The sequence below is a fragment of the Cololabis saira genome, chromosome 9 (assembly GCF_033807715.1).
Source record: "Cololabis saira isolate AMF1-May2022 chromosome 9, fColSai1.1, whole genome shotgun sequence".
NCBI lineage: Eukaryota > Metazoa > Chordata > Actinopteri > Beloniformes > Belonidae > Cololabis > Cololabis saira.
Genome location: NC_084595.1, coordinates 41291001 through 41306313, shown reverse-complemented (window position 1 = coordinate 41306313; position 15313 = coordinate 41291001). Strand labels below are relative to the sequence as shown.

The window sequence follows — 15313 nt, the reverse complement described above, 5'->3', positions numbered from 1 at the left end:
AGGGTTTCCTGCTTGCAAAAGGCTTTTTGGAAGAAGATTTATACATTTTATTTATTACCTAGGTCTATCCTGCTTTTAATTTATTTATTTCTATGTATTAGAAACCCTGACCTTGGTTTTTACTTTCTTTATTTATTGATTTTCTTTGCCTTGTGGGCAACATCTACTTTTATCCTGTTATTGCATTGTGAGTACCTGCCATGTCCGTCTTGTGCTGTTGTAAACCTGTTGTTTTTGTCCTGTGCCAAATTTATGACGGTAAAGATTGTGTGTGAGATGCCTTCCATCTTCTGCAAAACAAATCTATCTACCGGTGTTAATAAAGTTAACTTGAACTTGAACTTGAACTTGAGTGGGGCGTGGTGGTAAAGCTTCATATGTGCACCAGTAACACCACCCTTAACCTGAATCCCCTGCAGTGGACACCATGGCCTCCACCCTCTCCGTGCGCAGCTACTCCACGCGTCAGCCCTCCTTCTCCAGCGTCTCCGTGAGGGACAGCGGACGCAGCTTCCGCTCCAAGTCCCAGGTCTCCTCTCTGTCCGCCATGGGCCTGCTGCCCCTGCCCCGGTCCCTGTCCGTGGGCAACGGCCTCAACGCGCTGGGCTCCGGCCTCTCCCTCAACGGCATGGGCGCCAGCGACAAGGAGACCATGCAGGGCCTGAACGACCGGCTGGCCAACTACCTGGACAAGGTGCGCTCCCTGGAGAGGTCCAACGCCGAGCTGGAGGGCAAGATCAAGCAGCTCATGCTGGAGAAAAGTCCCAAAGGGCACGACATCGAGGGCATGATGGCGCAGGCGCACGCCATCGGGCAGGAGGTCAGTGCTTCAGTATACGCAGCAGATAATGCTCACGTTTGCAGGGACGTGCAGAGACCTTTGGAGGGCCAGGTGCTGAAATTTAAAAAGGGACACATGGAACACGACTTTAACACTCTCCAACAATAACTTTGTTACATTTGTTACTTTGTTACATTACAATACAACACACTGTTGTGTGTTGTATTGTAATACCTGCGCTGAACTTCTTAAACCTTACCCACGAAAAATACCCCGTATTATAATAACAAACTAAATCTAATACTGAAACTAATGGAAAAAATACAAAACTATAATAACTTTGGATACCACTCATCAAAACTAATGCCCCGTTTACATTTAGCAAAAACGGTGGTGTTTTCACGCGTTTTGGCCGTTCGTTTAGACAAAAACGAAGCTCAAAGTCACCAAAAACGATCATTTCTGAAAACTCCGGCCAAAGTGGCGATTTGCAAAAATTCCGACTTCACGTTTGCTTGTAAACAGAGTAAAATGGATATTAGGCTTCAGAACGTCACATTATGCAAAAGAAACGTCACCAGCGTCATGTGTGCAACCTGTGTTTACAATTTGTTTAGCCACTGTAGTTACTCTTGTCATTTGTTGATGTTTTTTTCCAGGATTCTGATTGGCTAGCATGACTTTATTTATTTATTTAGTTTAAGATTACAGGGACAATGCACATTAATAAACATTTCTGTAAATGTGCCAGTTTAGCCATCCTGGCTAATTTTCAACCGCAGTCCCTGGGACTTTATCTTCTCGTTACACTGCCCCCTGTAGGTTTGGCAGCTCATCGCACCTTAACAGCGTATTTATGCGGGTTCGTGTAAATGATGGTATTTTTCAAAACGTAGAGGGGGGAATATCCGTTTTTGTAAATACCTATGTGTAAACGTGGCCTATGGCACGTGATGAGGACCTGCCAGGTGCATGTCAGGGAGAGCGTTGTTCACCATATCATTTTATTTAGCTCAATTATTATTAATTGTTAGATGATATTGGTGATTGAATGGCATGATAGGTCCACACTTAAAGGAGCTTGAGGCTCCTTTTAAGAAATGAGACTCTCTAGCGCCACCCTTCACCACGACGGCCGTTGGGGGTACTGCAGCCAACAGCGAAGCCGGCACGGGAGAACGGGGAGAACGCACATGCAGCGTCATGTGACGTCACATCCGCAGCCCAGCGCGGGAAATTCGGCCCCACAATTGCAGCACATTTTGCAGCACACAGCCTGTTCAAGGCAACGGAGAGATACACTAGAGCAGGGGTCACCAACCCTGGTCCTCGAGGGCCGGTGTCCCTGCAGGTTTTAGATGTTTCCCTGCTTCATTGCACCATGATACAAGTGACTGTGTCATTAACAGAACTGTGCAGCCCTGGATGACAAGCTGATGACGATGATTAATTAGAATCAGGTGTGTTAAAGCAGGGAAACATCTAAAACATGTAGGACACCGGCCCTCGAGGACCAGGATTGGTGATCCCTGCACTAGAGGTCTCATTCTTTTTGGTTTGGAACGCTTCATCTGACATTATTACTAGAAAACATGAAACGTTTATGAATTTTTTTCATAAATCCTGCCTCAAGCTCCTTTTTAAATGGAAATCTTTTTTTTTTTTTAAAGGCCTTTGGGGAAAAAAAAAGGCCTTTGGGCATCTGAGTAAAGGGGGCGGGAGCCTGGGCACCCTCTGCCCCCCCCCCCCCCCCCCCCCCCCCCCCCCCCATCTGCACGTCCATGCATGTTTATGTTAACAAGTTCATAAAGATGTGAAAACATCCTGCAGAAAGTGAATTGATCTTCCAGGAACACCGGAGTACGTTTGTAACGTTTCTTCTCCGTGCACAGGTGAGGAAGAGGACGCTGGAGAACGCGCGGATCATGCTGGAGATTGATAACGCCCGGCTGGCGGCCGACGATTTCAGGGTCAAGTGAGTGTCACACCGGAGTCCTCTTTCTTTACCTGCCTGCGAGTGTTCGCACGGGGGCGTCAGACTGCGAAGAAATGTGGATAAATGCTCTTTCTGTCAGGCTGTGAAACAAGAGCGCCGTTTCTCACGGGGCTCAGCCGTCCATTAGCGCAGGACGTGATAGATCGCAGCAGGTCAGAAAGACATCATCCGTCTCCGCGTCCGCAGTTGGCAAGCGGGACGCGGGGAGGACGATGCTGCAGTAGGGACGTAGCCGCCGCTGGTGTTTTTCACAGCGTATTGATGGTATGTTTGGTGGGCGCATGTAAAAGACAGCTGCTTTGACTGACCATGACAAATCGCATTAACAGCAAAGTGCATGTTGGGTTGACGCGCAGACATTTAGACGTTAAGGGAATAGCTGGAATTTTTCTCTTGTGAATTTGTGTCTCTTCATCACTACATGCCTTCACTCTGGGATTTTCCTCACCAGCAGCTTTGTGCTCGGGTTTATTTACAGTAGTGGCACTTTTTTTTTTTTTTCATTGCTGCACATTTTTATTCTTTTCAGCTCAGTACATTTTTCTGACAGTTGTGGTCAGTAAGTAACTTAAATGGAAAGATCGAAAATGCAGTCATTTGATGCTTTGTGGTTAATTGATAAAAAAGATAAAAAGACAATAATATGATGCACAACAGGAAACTGGGCAGCGGTTAAATGCTGTAAGACCTCAGCTGTACTCTCTTCCACCTCTGAACCTGGTCAATAAGGCAAGGCAAGTTTGTTTGTATAGCACAATTCAACACAAGGTAATTCATTAAAAGTGGCAAGACACAATTAAACAGTAAATAACAAATAAAATGGAATAAAATGATAAGAAAAGAGGTAAAATAATAAAAAGCACAAGTTGTTAAAAAGTAAGGGCAGTAGATACAGCAGGTACATCTCATTCTTACAATGGCAAGAATTACGTTTCTATACGGTCAAAATGTACAAAGACCGGGTCAAATACAGGATTAAAAAAGTAATCTGTAACAATTCGTATGGTGAATTAAACCAATTTGACAATTCTAATCCACAATGCCTGTTTCCAGGTCTTATTTCACACAACTGACGATAATTATGTTTCTATACGGCCAAAAACGTACAAATAACGGGTCAAATACAGTATTACAAAAGTAATCTGTGCCGATTCGGGAATCAGACCAATTTGACAATTCTATGCCACAATACCTGCATTCAGGGCATATCCATAACTTTGTGCAGTTTTTAATTTAAGAGTACGCTTAAATAACAAATGAAATGAAATAAAAAATAAGCGATTTATTGCCCACGTTTACAAGTGAACTTGTGTGTTTTTCTGTGCAGATGGGAAGCAGAGGCCACTTTGTGCCAGTCGGTGGAGAGGGACTGCCAGGCTCTGAGGAGAGCCAAGTCGGACCACGACCAGATCATTGCTACTCTGAGGGGAGATCTGGACAGCCTGAAGGAGGAGCTGTACTTTCTCAAGAAGAATCACGAGGAGGTGAGACTCGCGGCAGACCGAGTCAATCGCAATTGACTTCTCTTTTTATTCATAGATATAATTAGATTTTTTTTTTAGATGTCTGTCAAGAACTAAATGAAAAGTCATTCTCTTTCACTGCAAGGCGATTCATTCATCCCACATCACAACAGGTTGGCGTGAAGCAGCGCTGCGCCAGTGTTTACTCACTTAGTTTTGAGATCATCCAGTATGTGCACAGACACACCCTTCATTCTGCAACCACAGTGATTCTAGATAGTGAGATAACTCCCATTTAAATGCTTCAGCCACATAGACAGTGTGTGTTTAGACAGGGAGGTGTGGTGTCCAGGATATAGCCTTTATTGATTGCCACAGGTAATATCCCATAATGGTACATACTAGAACCGATAGTCTTTGTATCTTACAATTTGAGGCGAACAAAGGCATATCTGATAAAGAAATATTACATTTTTTCCTGGTAAATTACTTGAACAATACGTAGTTCCAATCTTTTTACATCTAACACAATGACAATGTGACAGGCTCCACCTTTTTTGATGTCTTTTATGACTTTTAAGACCCACTGGTAAAACCTCGGGAAGCTTTTGTTGTCAACTTGCTTGCAGATGAGAAAAAATAGTCTGCATCAGTTTTCACTTCAGCTGGCTGAAACCTTCAGCTGCTACGTCACCTTGTCTGAAATCAGGGATCCATTGTTTTGATAATAGCCATGGATGCGTAATCACAAATGCACCACTGTTATCATTATCTCCATACATGCACGTGTAAAGCGATGAAGTGAAGCAAAGAGTCAATTCATCAGAAGTTTTTCTCAGAAAAACAATATATTCTTTTTGAAATCTCCGTGCAAGCGTGCAGACTAAGGTCTCGCTGGAGTCTGCATTGATGTCAGCAGCCGCCGTGGCAGCAAGTCTCACCTGTAAGTACAACTATTGTATTAAATCTTCTTCTTTCTTTCGTATTATTAAGGAAATGAGCTCGATGAGGGCCCGTCTGGCCAGCGAGCAGGTGAACGTGGAGGTGGACGCAGCTCAGGGGCCTGACCTGGGGGCCGTCATGGCGGAGCTGAGGGTCCAGTATGAGGGCATCGCTCGGAAGAACAAGGAGGAGGCTGAGGCCTGGTACCTCAAGAAGGCCAGTCTTTATTATCCTATCATCTCTCGCCTTTCTCGTTCTCTCCGATGGGATACGCACTTGTACGTTTCGGCTGGATAATGGGATGTGTGTCCACAGTTGGAGGCAGTGCAGTCGGAGGTGAAAGAGAGCAACGAGGCGCTGCGTTGTGCCCAGAGTGAACTTGGTGAGAGGCGACGCTTCCTGCAGTCGCTGGAGGTCGAGCTCGACAGCCTTCGCAAACAGGTGAAGTGCAGTTTGTGCCAGGGGCGGGGTTTCAGGGGGGGCGGTACTCTCCCGGTCCGGGGCCCAATGGGCCCCCCCTGAGGCAGCAGGCCCCGCTCGCAAGATTTATTTTTTGTGGCACCACTTGGTTCATATTAGGTATAAAGCATTTTATAATATGACGTGCTGAGATTTTCACATTCACATTTAACATTAAAACAAAAATTGCAAGTGAATCTCCAAATGTATTTTGGGTAAAATTTAAAAATGTTTAGAGCTGGCAGGTGTATCATTTAAGGGGCTCCAGCGCTTCGGCGGAAAATGACTTTAGATGGTTTTTGCCGACAACAGGGACAAAAGATGTCCTACTTTTCAGCACTACCCCTAAATTTTGCGCGTTCCCATGAGGGTAGTGGTGTCCCAATTCCTCTTTGCATGTAGGGCTAGTGGCCATAACGAGGGGTAGTGTGTATGAATCTAGCCCTTCACAGCAAGGGATTTCAGATGCTGACTAACTGACCGAGGGCTAGAGAAAATTTCCCAGAATGCTTTACGTCATCATTTGCACACTGAATCAAACAAAAAAATATGGCGGACATTTCTTATTTTTTAGTGATTAAAATCAATATTCTGAGTAAGTTTCTGCATAAAAATGCGTTTTGATTACATTTCTAGCGAAAAATATATATATATATATATTTTACTTTCATAATATTCACTCAGTGAGTGTACATAATCACTCGCTTGCCCGTTGTTGCGTTGTATCTTCAGATGTCGCCAGAATAATGGCTGATTTATGGTTCCAGATTACACCAACGCAGAGCCTACGGCGTAGGTTACACAGCGACGCGCGGCGTACGCCGTACTACGCCGTAGGCTCTGCGTTGATTTAACGCGGAACCATAAATCGCCGGCGATTCTTCTCATCCCCGAAAACTTCGGAGCAAATTTCTTAACAGGCGTTATTTGGATAAACTGAGTCCAGGTTGGGGATCTTAACGGTTACTTTTACGCCTGAAAAAATATTAAAACTTAATAAAGTGGCATATTAACAGCGCTACAGCAGAAATTAAAACAGCTTTTAGCTCTGGGCTTCCTGATATGGTGTGACGTATGTGCAAACGTAACTACGCAGTCGCTTACGTACCCGAACGTAAACCACGCAGTGACGTAGCAAGTGGTGTCCCAATCCCTAGGGAACATTACAAGGGCCCTACCCAAGTGGCTTCATTTTTAAGGCTAGTGGTAGTGGGTGAGGGCTAGTGGTAGAAAGTAGGGGGTGTATTGGGATTGGCCTTAAACTACTGTTCCTAAAAGTAAGCAAATATTCCGTCAAATGAAACTGGAGTTTGGGTGTCTTGCAACGTCATACGTCATCATCGATCACTTGTCAACAGAGCACAATAATCCTACAGCCTAAACATGAGCGGGAGTTATAAACACAAAAGTGGAGCGATAAAACTCAAAGAAAAAGAAAAGGGAGCAAGAAAAAACGAAATTGCCCAAGCTATGTTATGTTATGGACTATGTTAATGAGACGGGTATTTTCGCAGCGTGGGTATTTTGTTGCGTGCGTGTGTGAACCGCCACCTATTTCTCTGAGAGCTTTATGTTAAACATAGAAAAGCCTCTTAGACGGCTCATTAAAAGCCACTCCCCGACTCCTATAGAAGCCAACCCCAACCTCTCCTCTTCCCACAGCCCTGCAGACATGTAGGGACAGTCTATGGATAACAGCTGCTTACACTTTATCTACAAAAAGAGGTATTACTTTGTGAAGATACAATGTACACGGCGATCTCACTAAACTGTAATGAATCAGCGTGTCGAGACGTCTGCACAAACGAGCCCCTGTTTTGTCCCCGTCTCATGTGAGCTCAGATCAAACGGCTTACTCCAGAGGCTCGCATGTTTGCACAGCCTCACAGCGAGTTCCCAGAGTTGCAGAGATGTGTCCGTGCTGACGGTCGCTCCAGCGTCTGTGGAGTGACGACCCGAAAGGAAAGGATGAGGTCATGAACATATTGGAGGCAACACTTATTGTTTGACTGCTGTGACGCGCTCACTTTGTTTGCTAACGGTTTAAATTGATCCGGAAGCTTTCACCCTTTTATCTTTACCGGTGTTTACTTTCTCCGTCGATGCGTCTGCTGCAACATGTTGGATATACCATTAAAGGAGCAGTCTACACTCACAATCCAGGCTGCACACAGACCCTTTCTGATAACTACTTTATGCACGGCCAGCTCGGCACTCAATGCACATTTCTGCTCATTTCCTTTTTTTTATTTTATTATTATTATGATTATTTATATAAAGCAAATTGCCCATGAAATACAATCTTCTAACATGATCTCTTTTAACGGTATTTATTATACATTGCAAATAATTAGTCGTAACCTATTCTCATCTAACGGGACTGACACAACTAGATGGTTGTTTGTCGGAAACAGTCCAACATCCGGACACAGTCTTTGGTTTGGAGTAACGAATATGACCCAGAGGAAATCTGTGGAACAGATACCTAAAATCAGACGAAATTTGGACTTGAAAACTGAAACAGACGCATCTAAGTACTTAAACTTTCTGATCTCCGTCCAGGATTAAACAAAAAAAAAGAAAAGGAAAAAGTAAACCAGATCTCCTGCTGCATTTCTTCTCATCTGCAGAGAACCTAATACTCCCCATAGCATATTTGAGACACACATGCGCTGTCTTTTAGAGAACAGCACACATTGCAAGCGTGAGTCAGATCTGCTCACTTCTGACAAGTGTTTATTTGTTTAAGCAATAAGCTCCTCTTAGTGAGTAATGCAAGACAGGGAAAGAACATGTGAATGCGAAGCCTGAAATCAATACCAGCTAATTTCCACAACCTTATTTTCATTTACTCAGTTTACTCTCAGTTTAATTAGCTGTTTGATTACTTTAATGCGCTAAAAGGTGTTTATTAGGTTTAAGAAAAACTTTGCAACCTGGTTTGAAATACATGCCCTATAATAGTCTTGTATCGTATACAGTAAATGTCAGATATTGTCCTGATATATTTACAGTTTAATCATGTTAACCTTGTTCATTAAAAAAAAAACTGATTCTAAATGCTGCAAGCATTTATAAGCAGCCGGGATCTACCATGCAGACAAGTGAGGGGCATAGCAGTCACAAGCGACACGACATCCAGAAGAGTGAGAAATGGAAGAAAGGAAAAAGTACAGAGGACTGAAGGAAGAGAGAGGAAAGGGACAGATGTGGAAGGTGAAGACAACGGTGGTGTCGATAGTTGGAGCACTTGCAGCTGTGACCTCCAAGCTCCAGCAGATCCCTGGAGCAATATCAGACCTCCGTCCAGAGGTGCAGAGTCCCAGTCCCCTCCAGCTCCCAGGCCTCTGCTAGGGGAGCTGGAAGAGAGCTACTTCCCCCACAGGATTTTTTATTTTTTTTAGTTAGTTTTATTTTGGTCCATTAGTCAATCAAAACATGCACCACAGTAAAGCTGGATATATAAATAAATGAACCAAAAAAGGTGTAGACTGAAGCCGTAGCTTATATTCAATTCAATTTTATTTATATAGCGTCTAATACAACAAAAGTTGTCTCTAGACGCTTTCCAGAGACCAGAACATGAACATAAACCCCCGAGCAATTATTACATAAACAATGGCAGGTAAAAACTCCCATAGTGGGAGAAAAACCTTAAGCCAAACAGTGGCAAGAAAAACTCCCCTTTAGGAGGGAAGAAACCTTGAGCAGGACCAGGACCATAAGGGGGGACCCTCCTGCCGAAGGCCGGACTGGGGGAGTCGGGGACATCAACAGCACAGCAGGCAGGTGGAAGCAGCAGAGGGATGACCGGGGGTGGGAGGGGGGGGACCGGGACCGCAGGCCAGAACGCAGCTCCTGAAGCTCCGGCCTGCAAACATGCACAAAAGAGAAAAAAGGGGGGCCGGCACAAGAGACTACAGGAGCGATGGACAAAAACGATAGCTATGAGATATTTATAATAAATAAAAATGGAAATGGAGAAGAGAGGAAGGGAAGAGGGAAGGACAAGGAGGGTGAGAGGCACCGCCCAGTGGATCATGTCGGTGCCCCCCTGCAGCATAGGCCTATAGCAGCATATCTACCACGAAGCTATATTTGAGACTAACTATTAGTTAGTCTCAAATACCTACCCTTTTTTACAATACATCACATCACAACAAATCAAAATCAAAAGTATTACAGAGATCAATTACAACAAAAGCATGTGATATAGAGGATTTACAGGAGAAGCTGCTCTTGGTCATAGTTTATATTTATCAATTGTCCTAAGTTTAAACATTTTTTTGAATTTGTGGATAGAACTACACATTTTTAGCTCATCACAGAGACTATTCCACAAGTTTACCCCTTTAACAGAAACACATCTACTTCTAAAGTTTGTCCTTACCTTTATTTTTTTTAAGTTCCCCTGAGTTCATAGCGACTTTCTCTGGGTGTAAACATTTCCTGAATGCAGTAAGGGAGTAGGTTTTTTTGTGCCTTATACATTATAAGAGAAGTCCTTAGCTTAACTAGATTACAAATTTTAAGGTATTTAGTTTAATGAAGAGTGGGTTCGTTGGGTCGCAGTATTTTGAATTATTTACAATTCTTATGGCTCTCTTTTGTAATTTAAAGGAGCATGAGGCTCCTTTTAAGAAATGAGACTCTCTAGCGCCACCCTTCACCACGACGGCCGTTGGGGGTACTGCAGCCAACAGTGAAGCCGGCACGGGAGAACGGGGAGAACCCGCATGCAGCGTCATGTGACGTCACATCCGCAGCCCAGCGCGGGAAATTCACCAGACAGGGACCGAATTGCAGCACATTTTGCAGCACACAGCCTGTTCAAGGCAACGGAGAGATACACTAGAGGAATCATTCTTTTTGGTTTGGAACGCTTCATCTGACATTATTACTAGAAAACTTAAAACATATACACATTTTTTTCATAAATCCTGCCTCAATCCTGCCTCATGCTCCTTTAATTATTGGATCAATGTTTGTTATGTAAGTATTTCCCCATACCTCAACAAAGTCATATATGGGTGAGGAGGGAGTTGTTTCTCTCTCCTGGAGTCCAACACAGTGAATGGTTACCAGGCCTGGTCTTTCCTCTTTCATTCTGTACCCCCAGGGTGCTGTATCCCACGTTTTGACTTTGAGATTTTAATACATGTTGTATGAATTCACAGAAGCAAATGGCAGCAAAGCATTGAAGAGCATTGTTTTGTAATAAATGTGATTTTCCGCTGCTGATCATTTCCCGCATGCTGGGCCCACAGGTCAGTGTGCTGGAGGGAAACCTGGGAGAAACGGGTCACAAGTACTCGGTGGAGATGGACCGCCTCCAAGCCAGCCTGACGCAGCTGGAGGACGAGTTGTCCCAGCTGCGTTTGGACATGCAACGTAACAAGACGGACTACGAGCAGCTGCTGCGTATCAAGCAGAACCTGGAGATGGAGATCGCCACCTACAGGAGGCTGCTGGAGGGGGAGGAAGCGTAAGCGAGGGCCGTAATTTGCTCGAGAATATCTGTTCTCTTTGTTTAATGGCACCAACACACCATGAATCCGTCTAAAGTAATACTCTGACTTTACAAAAATAGGAAATAAGGAAATACTTTATTTTTTGGTACATTAGCATCACATCAACTCGACTAAATTTTAAAAAGCTTATTTGTCTAAAGGAGTTTTGCTCGACAATGTTAGTCCTTTTTTTGACTTTTGTTTCCCTAAAATGACAACTATTCTGATAATTTCGGAAGTATTTGTCATTCAGTGCAGCTCTAATACAGTACTTAGTCAAAGTTAACCTACGAGTTCATGCAGTTCAGCAAGCTTAGCATATAAACGTTTTACAGGACAAACAGCTATGCCCTCAAAGGTTACATATCCATTTCCAAGCAGTAAAGTCTGGTCTTTCTACTCACTTTAGAAACCTTTTCATCCATTTAAACAAAATTAGCGCAAAGCAAAGTTTGACAGTTGAATGACTAACTTTAAGATATGCATCAACGTTCTTCGAGCGCTCTAAAACAAATAAGACTGTTGACGAGAGTGTGGGGTGCTTCTAGATTGAAAGACCATTTTTATACTTTTGTTGATTACAGTACCATGATAAGAGCTCATATCGTTTTATTTTACAGGGTGAAGGACACGCCTCCACCTCCCAAAAGTAAGTTTGGTTTGTCTCATTTAACAGATACTTCATGTTGTCTTGAGGAGACTTTTTCAGTCCTTTCAGATCCCACGTTCGTGTAGTTTCATACCAAAAAGTACAATTTCATGAAGGTGAACATCATTGTTTAAAAGAAAAGACTGACAACAACAGATGATGACTCCCTTTTTCTTCCTCCTTTCATATGTTTGTGGGCTGAAGCCACCCCAGCATTAGATTTCCATGCAGCTTTGTGAACTCAGTATGAAACGGTACTTCTGTGCTTTTATTAAACTGTTAATGATACGCGTCAGTGTCGTTCACCATGGTTTATATCTGTGTAACAGAAGACCCAGAGGTGAGGACCAGGAAGATCGTGAAGGTGGTCACCCAGACTATGGTCAACGGCAAGGTGGTGGATGAGTCCAGCGAGGTGGAGCAGATCGAGGAGCGCAAGAAATGAGCCACAGTCTTCTGTGACGAGGCGTTAATGTCTCCTATATCCAGAGTTCCTGCAGAATTTGCATCTGCTTCTTGTCTTACTTATTTTCTCCTCTTGTTCAAAATGCCTGAAACTTTTCAAATGACACTGAAATTGAACTTTAGATGAAATATTCCTGCAGCCAATGTTCACACATTTACTGTTTTACTGTACTTTATGATATTTTAATATTTCACCGATCTCCCGGTCGGTCTTATCCGGCTTCAGTGCGGTATTCTGTGCACTTGTGTTTCCTCAAACGCTGTCAAACATCACAGTGCCATAAATGATGCCGACATTGCTGCTTCCTTGTAAGTAAAAATAAAAATATTGTCTGCCACCGTAGGAATTTATGTGTCACGTCTTCCAGAAATCAACGCTAAAATATCAGACTGATTATAACATATTATATATTATTAAAAAAAATACATAAATAACTTTTAAGGTCTCTTTAATCTTCACTGTCTAAACTGATGTAATGATCTGAGATGTGCTTTTGTTGTAATTGGTCAATAGTGGATTTGGTTTGATACTTTCTCTGTAAAATCAGAATATTGTTTTGTAGTTTTATTGGAGAAATAAATGCAGCTCTGCAGTGTCAATAAAATATTATGTTTAAAGTTTTCTCTTTTGATTAGATTTAATCTCAGATAGAAACTTTTACTGATACTCGGACGACAAAGCAGGAGGCAGAACCAAGGAAATATGATTCTGCACATGAGGACAAAAACTGCTAAACCTGTCTGGATCAGAGTCGGGTAACAGCCTGCTGTGTCTGACAGTTTTTGTGCTTAGACTAAAAACGAGTTATGTAGAAAATCCTCACCATACTTCTTTGACACAATGGCAGATTTTATTTTGGACATACTCGTACATTTCTGCAGGTAAAAGCCATTAATGTGGGTCATCCTGATGCAGTGAGAACGGGTCAAACAGCAACACATCCACAGAGATCTCAGTGTTATACAATAACTGAAAACAATCATGAGGAGTTTTCTTTCTCTTTCGCGCGCTTCCCCTAAGGCGTTACCGTTTAGGATTCAGATTACTGTATTTTTATTGTAAAACACTCTTAAAACACGCCTCTGAAACTTGATCGTGTCCTGGGTTACAAAGGGCTTGGCGTGCTGTCGTGCTTTCATTTGGGGGTTTGGGATATTTGATGCTGAGTTTGTGGTCGCCGACGCATTCCGTTGGTGACAAGTTTAGGATTTGTCAAAGGTTTCTCTTTCTATGTTGATATTTCTTTAAATTGGTGCCTCAGATAAGATTAAAAAGTTTAATCTTACGGTATAGATCTAAAGTATTGCAAAACTGCCATTTTTGATTGTCAATCTACACATGATCACAAAGTGGAGACAATTTTTCTATATTTTTTTTCATATATGTATATATATATATATATATATATATATTTCTTGAATCAAGATTACTGAAACTCGATGATTTGGTTAAGTTACAGACACTCACAATCATGTACACAGCTAAATGTAAAGCATTACCAGAAAACTTACAATACATGTTTAGAAAATTTCATTTTAAACATTTATTTGCCTGAACAACTTTAAAGCAGATGAGCGTTTCAATTGTTGGAATTAAGTTATGGAATTCATTACATTATGATTTTAAAAACCCCACCCTGTCTGGTGAAAAGAAGCGGCCCATCTCTCCTCAGGATAAGAAGGAGACCTGAGCCCAGTGTAGGGCCCTCCCTGGGTTGGCAGAGGGGAGCAATGCCCAGGACTGTCTAGGTATGAGCACTGGGTGATGAAATGGGTAAAAAATCGGGGATGAAAAAAATATTAAAAAAAAAAAAAAAAACATTATGATTTAAAGGGCTGTATGAACATATTTCAGTTTAAAAAGAAATTTAAAGAGAATAAAATAGCAATGTATGGATGAAATAGTCAAAATGTATAATATATGCGTATGGAGACAGACAATCTATCTTTGATTTTTTTGTTTTTCTTTCCTTGTGATATTAACTAAGTAATTGTGCAGACCATCTGTTATTATAGTTCAATTTTGTTTTGAGGGAGGGACAGGTAGAATAAGATTTTCTTCTTCCAGCTCCTTTCTGGTTATGGAATATGCTTTTGATTGTGTTGTCATTTGACTTGTTTGTTTCTTTTGTTTGCATATTTCCATGATCGGAATAAATAAAAATGAAATATATATATATATATATATATATATATATATATATATATATATATATATATATATATATGTATATGTATATGTATGAAGTACAGAGCCTTTATTATACCACTCCAGTAGATAGATAGGACATGCTTTAAACAAACATGTTTATGCAAAAGATCCCAGTCCTACACTCCTCGAGCAAAAACAAAGCCCTCCGTGACAAAATGATGTTACAGCACAGTAGATAATAAGGATATAAACCACTAAGACTTTAATTAAACCACATTTACATGCCTGTTTAGTAAAGCCTATAGTTACTCTAAAGTTGTGTGTGTTAGGGCCAGTAGTCATAGCTGCAGCTTAAACATAGCTTTGTTGTAGATGTGCCTACGCTGAGCGCTGCCCTTCACCCTTTTTTCTCTCTTCTTCTTCTTCTCTTTCCTTTCTTCAGCTCAATCCAGTAAAAGATTGGGAGTATCTTATGAGCATAATTGAGCTCCAATGTTCTTGTAGTTTTTTGTTGTGTTCTGGACCCTTTTTTCTCTCCTGTACATGTTTGCAGGCCAGAGCTTCAAGAGCTGCCCTGCCGTGTTTACCTCCACCTTATACAGATCTCTCTGCTGTACATTTACTGACAACGTATCAGTCACAGAACTCTTAGTTCTCCAGCTAATGTATAATGACTACTATCTTGTCTTACGTACTGCTGACAATATACAGTGGGGCAAAAAAGTATTTAGTCAGCCACCAATTGTGCAAGTTCTCCCACTTAAAAAGATGAGCAAGGCCTGTAATTTTCATCATATGTAACTTCAACTATGAGAGACAGAATGGGGGGAAAGAATCCAGGAAATCAGATTGTAGGATTTTTACTGAATTAATTGGTAAATTCCTGAGTAAAATAA

The 15313-nt window shown here is 42.0% G+C and overlaps 1 protein-coding gene across 1 annotated transcript; it reads left to right on the top strand.

Annotated features, from left to right (window-relative positions):
• Positions 1-422: 422 nt before the first annotated feature.
• On the top strand, positions 423-12861 carry krt1-c5 (keratin, type 1, gene c5). Its single transcript, XM_061730123.1, has 8 exons — positions 423-820; positions 2674-2756; positions 4105-4261; positions 5234-5398; positions 5498-5623; positions 10909-11126; positions 11772-11800; positions 12130-12861. Exons 1-8 carry the CDS (start codon positions 428-430, stop codon positions 12243-12245), a joined length of 1287 nt encoding a protein of 428 aa, XP_061586107.1. The 5' UTR covers positions 423-427; the 3' UTR covers positions 12246-12861.
• Positions 12862-15313: the final 2452 nt, after the last annotated feature.

What these genes read in the sequence shown, in the direction of transcription:
- krt1-c5 (XM_061730123.1), top strand. Translation starts at nt 428, where the DNA reads ATGGCCTCCACCCTCTCCGTGCGCAGCTACTCCACGCGTCAGCCCTCC. An exon ending in TCAAGAAGAATCACGAGGAG is followed by an intron (nt 4,262 to 5,233) that starts GTGAGACTCGCG and finishes CGTATTATTAAG; the next exon opens with GAAATGAGCTCGATGAGGGC. An exon ending in CACGCCTCCACCTCCCAAAA is followed by an intron (nt 11,801 to 12,129) that starts GTAAGTTTGGTT and finishes TCTGTGTAACAG; the next exon opens with AAGACCCAGAGGTGAGGACC.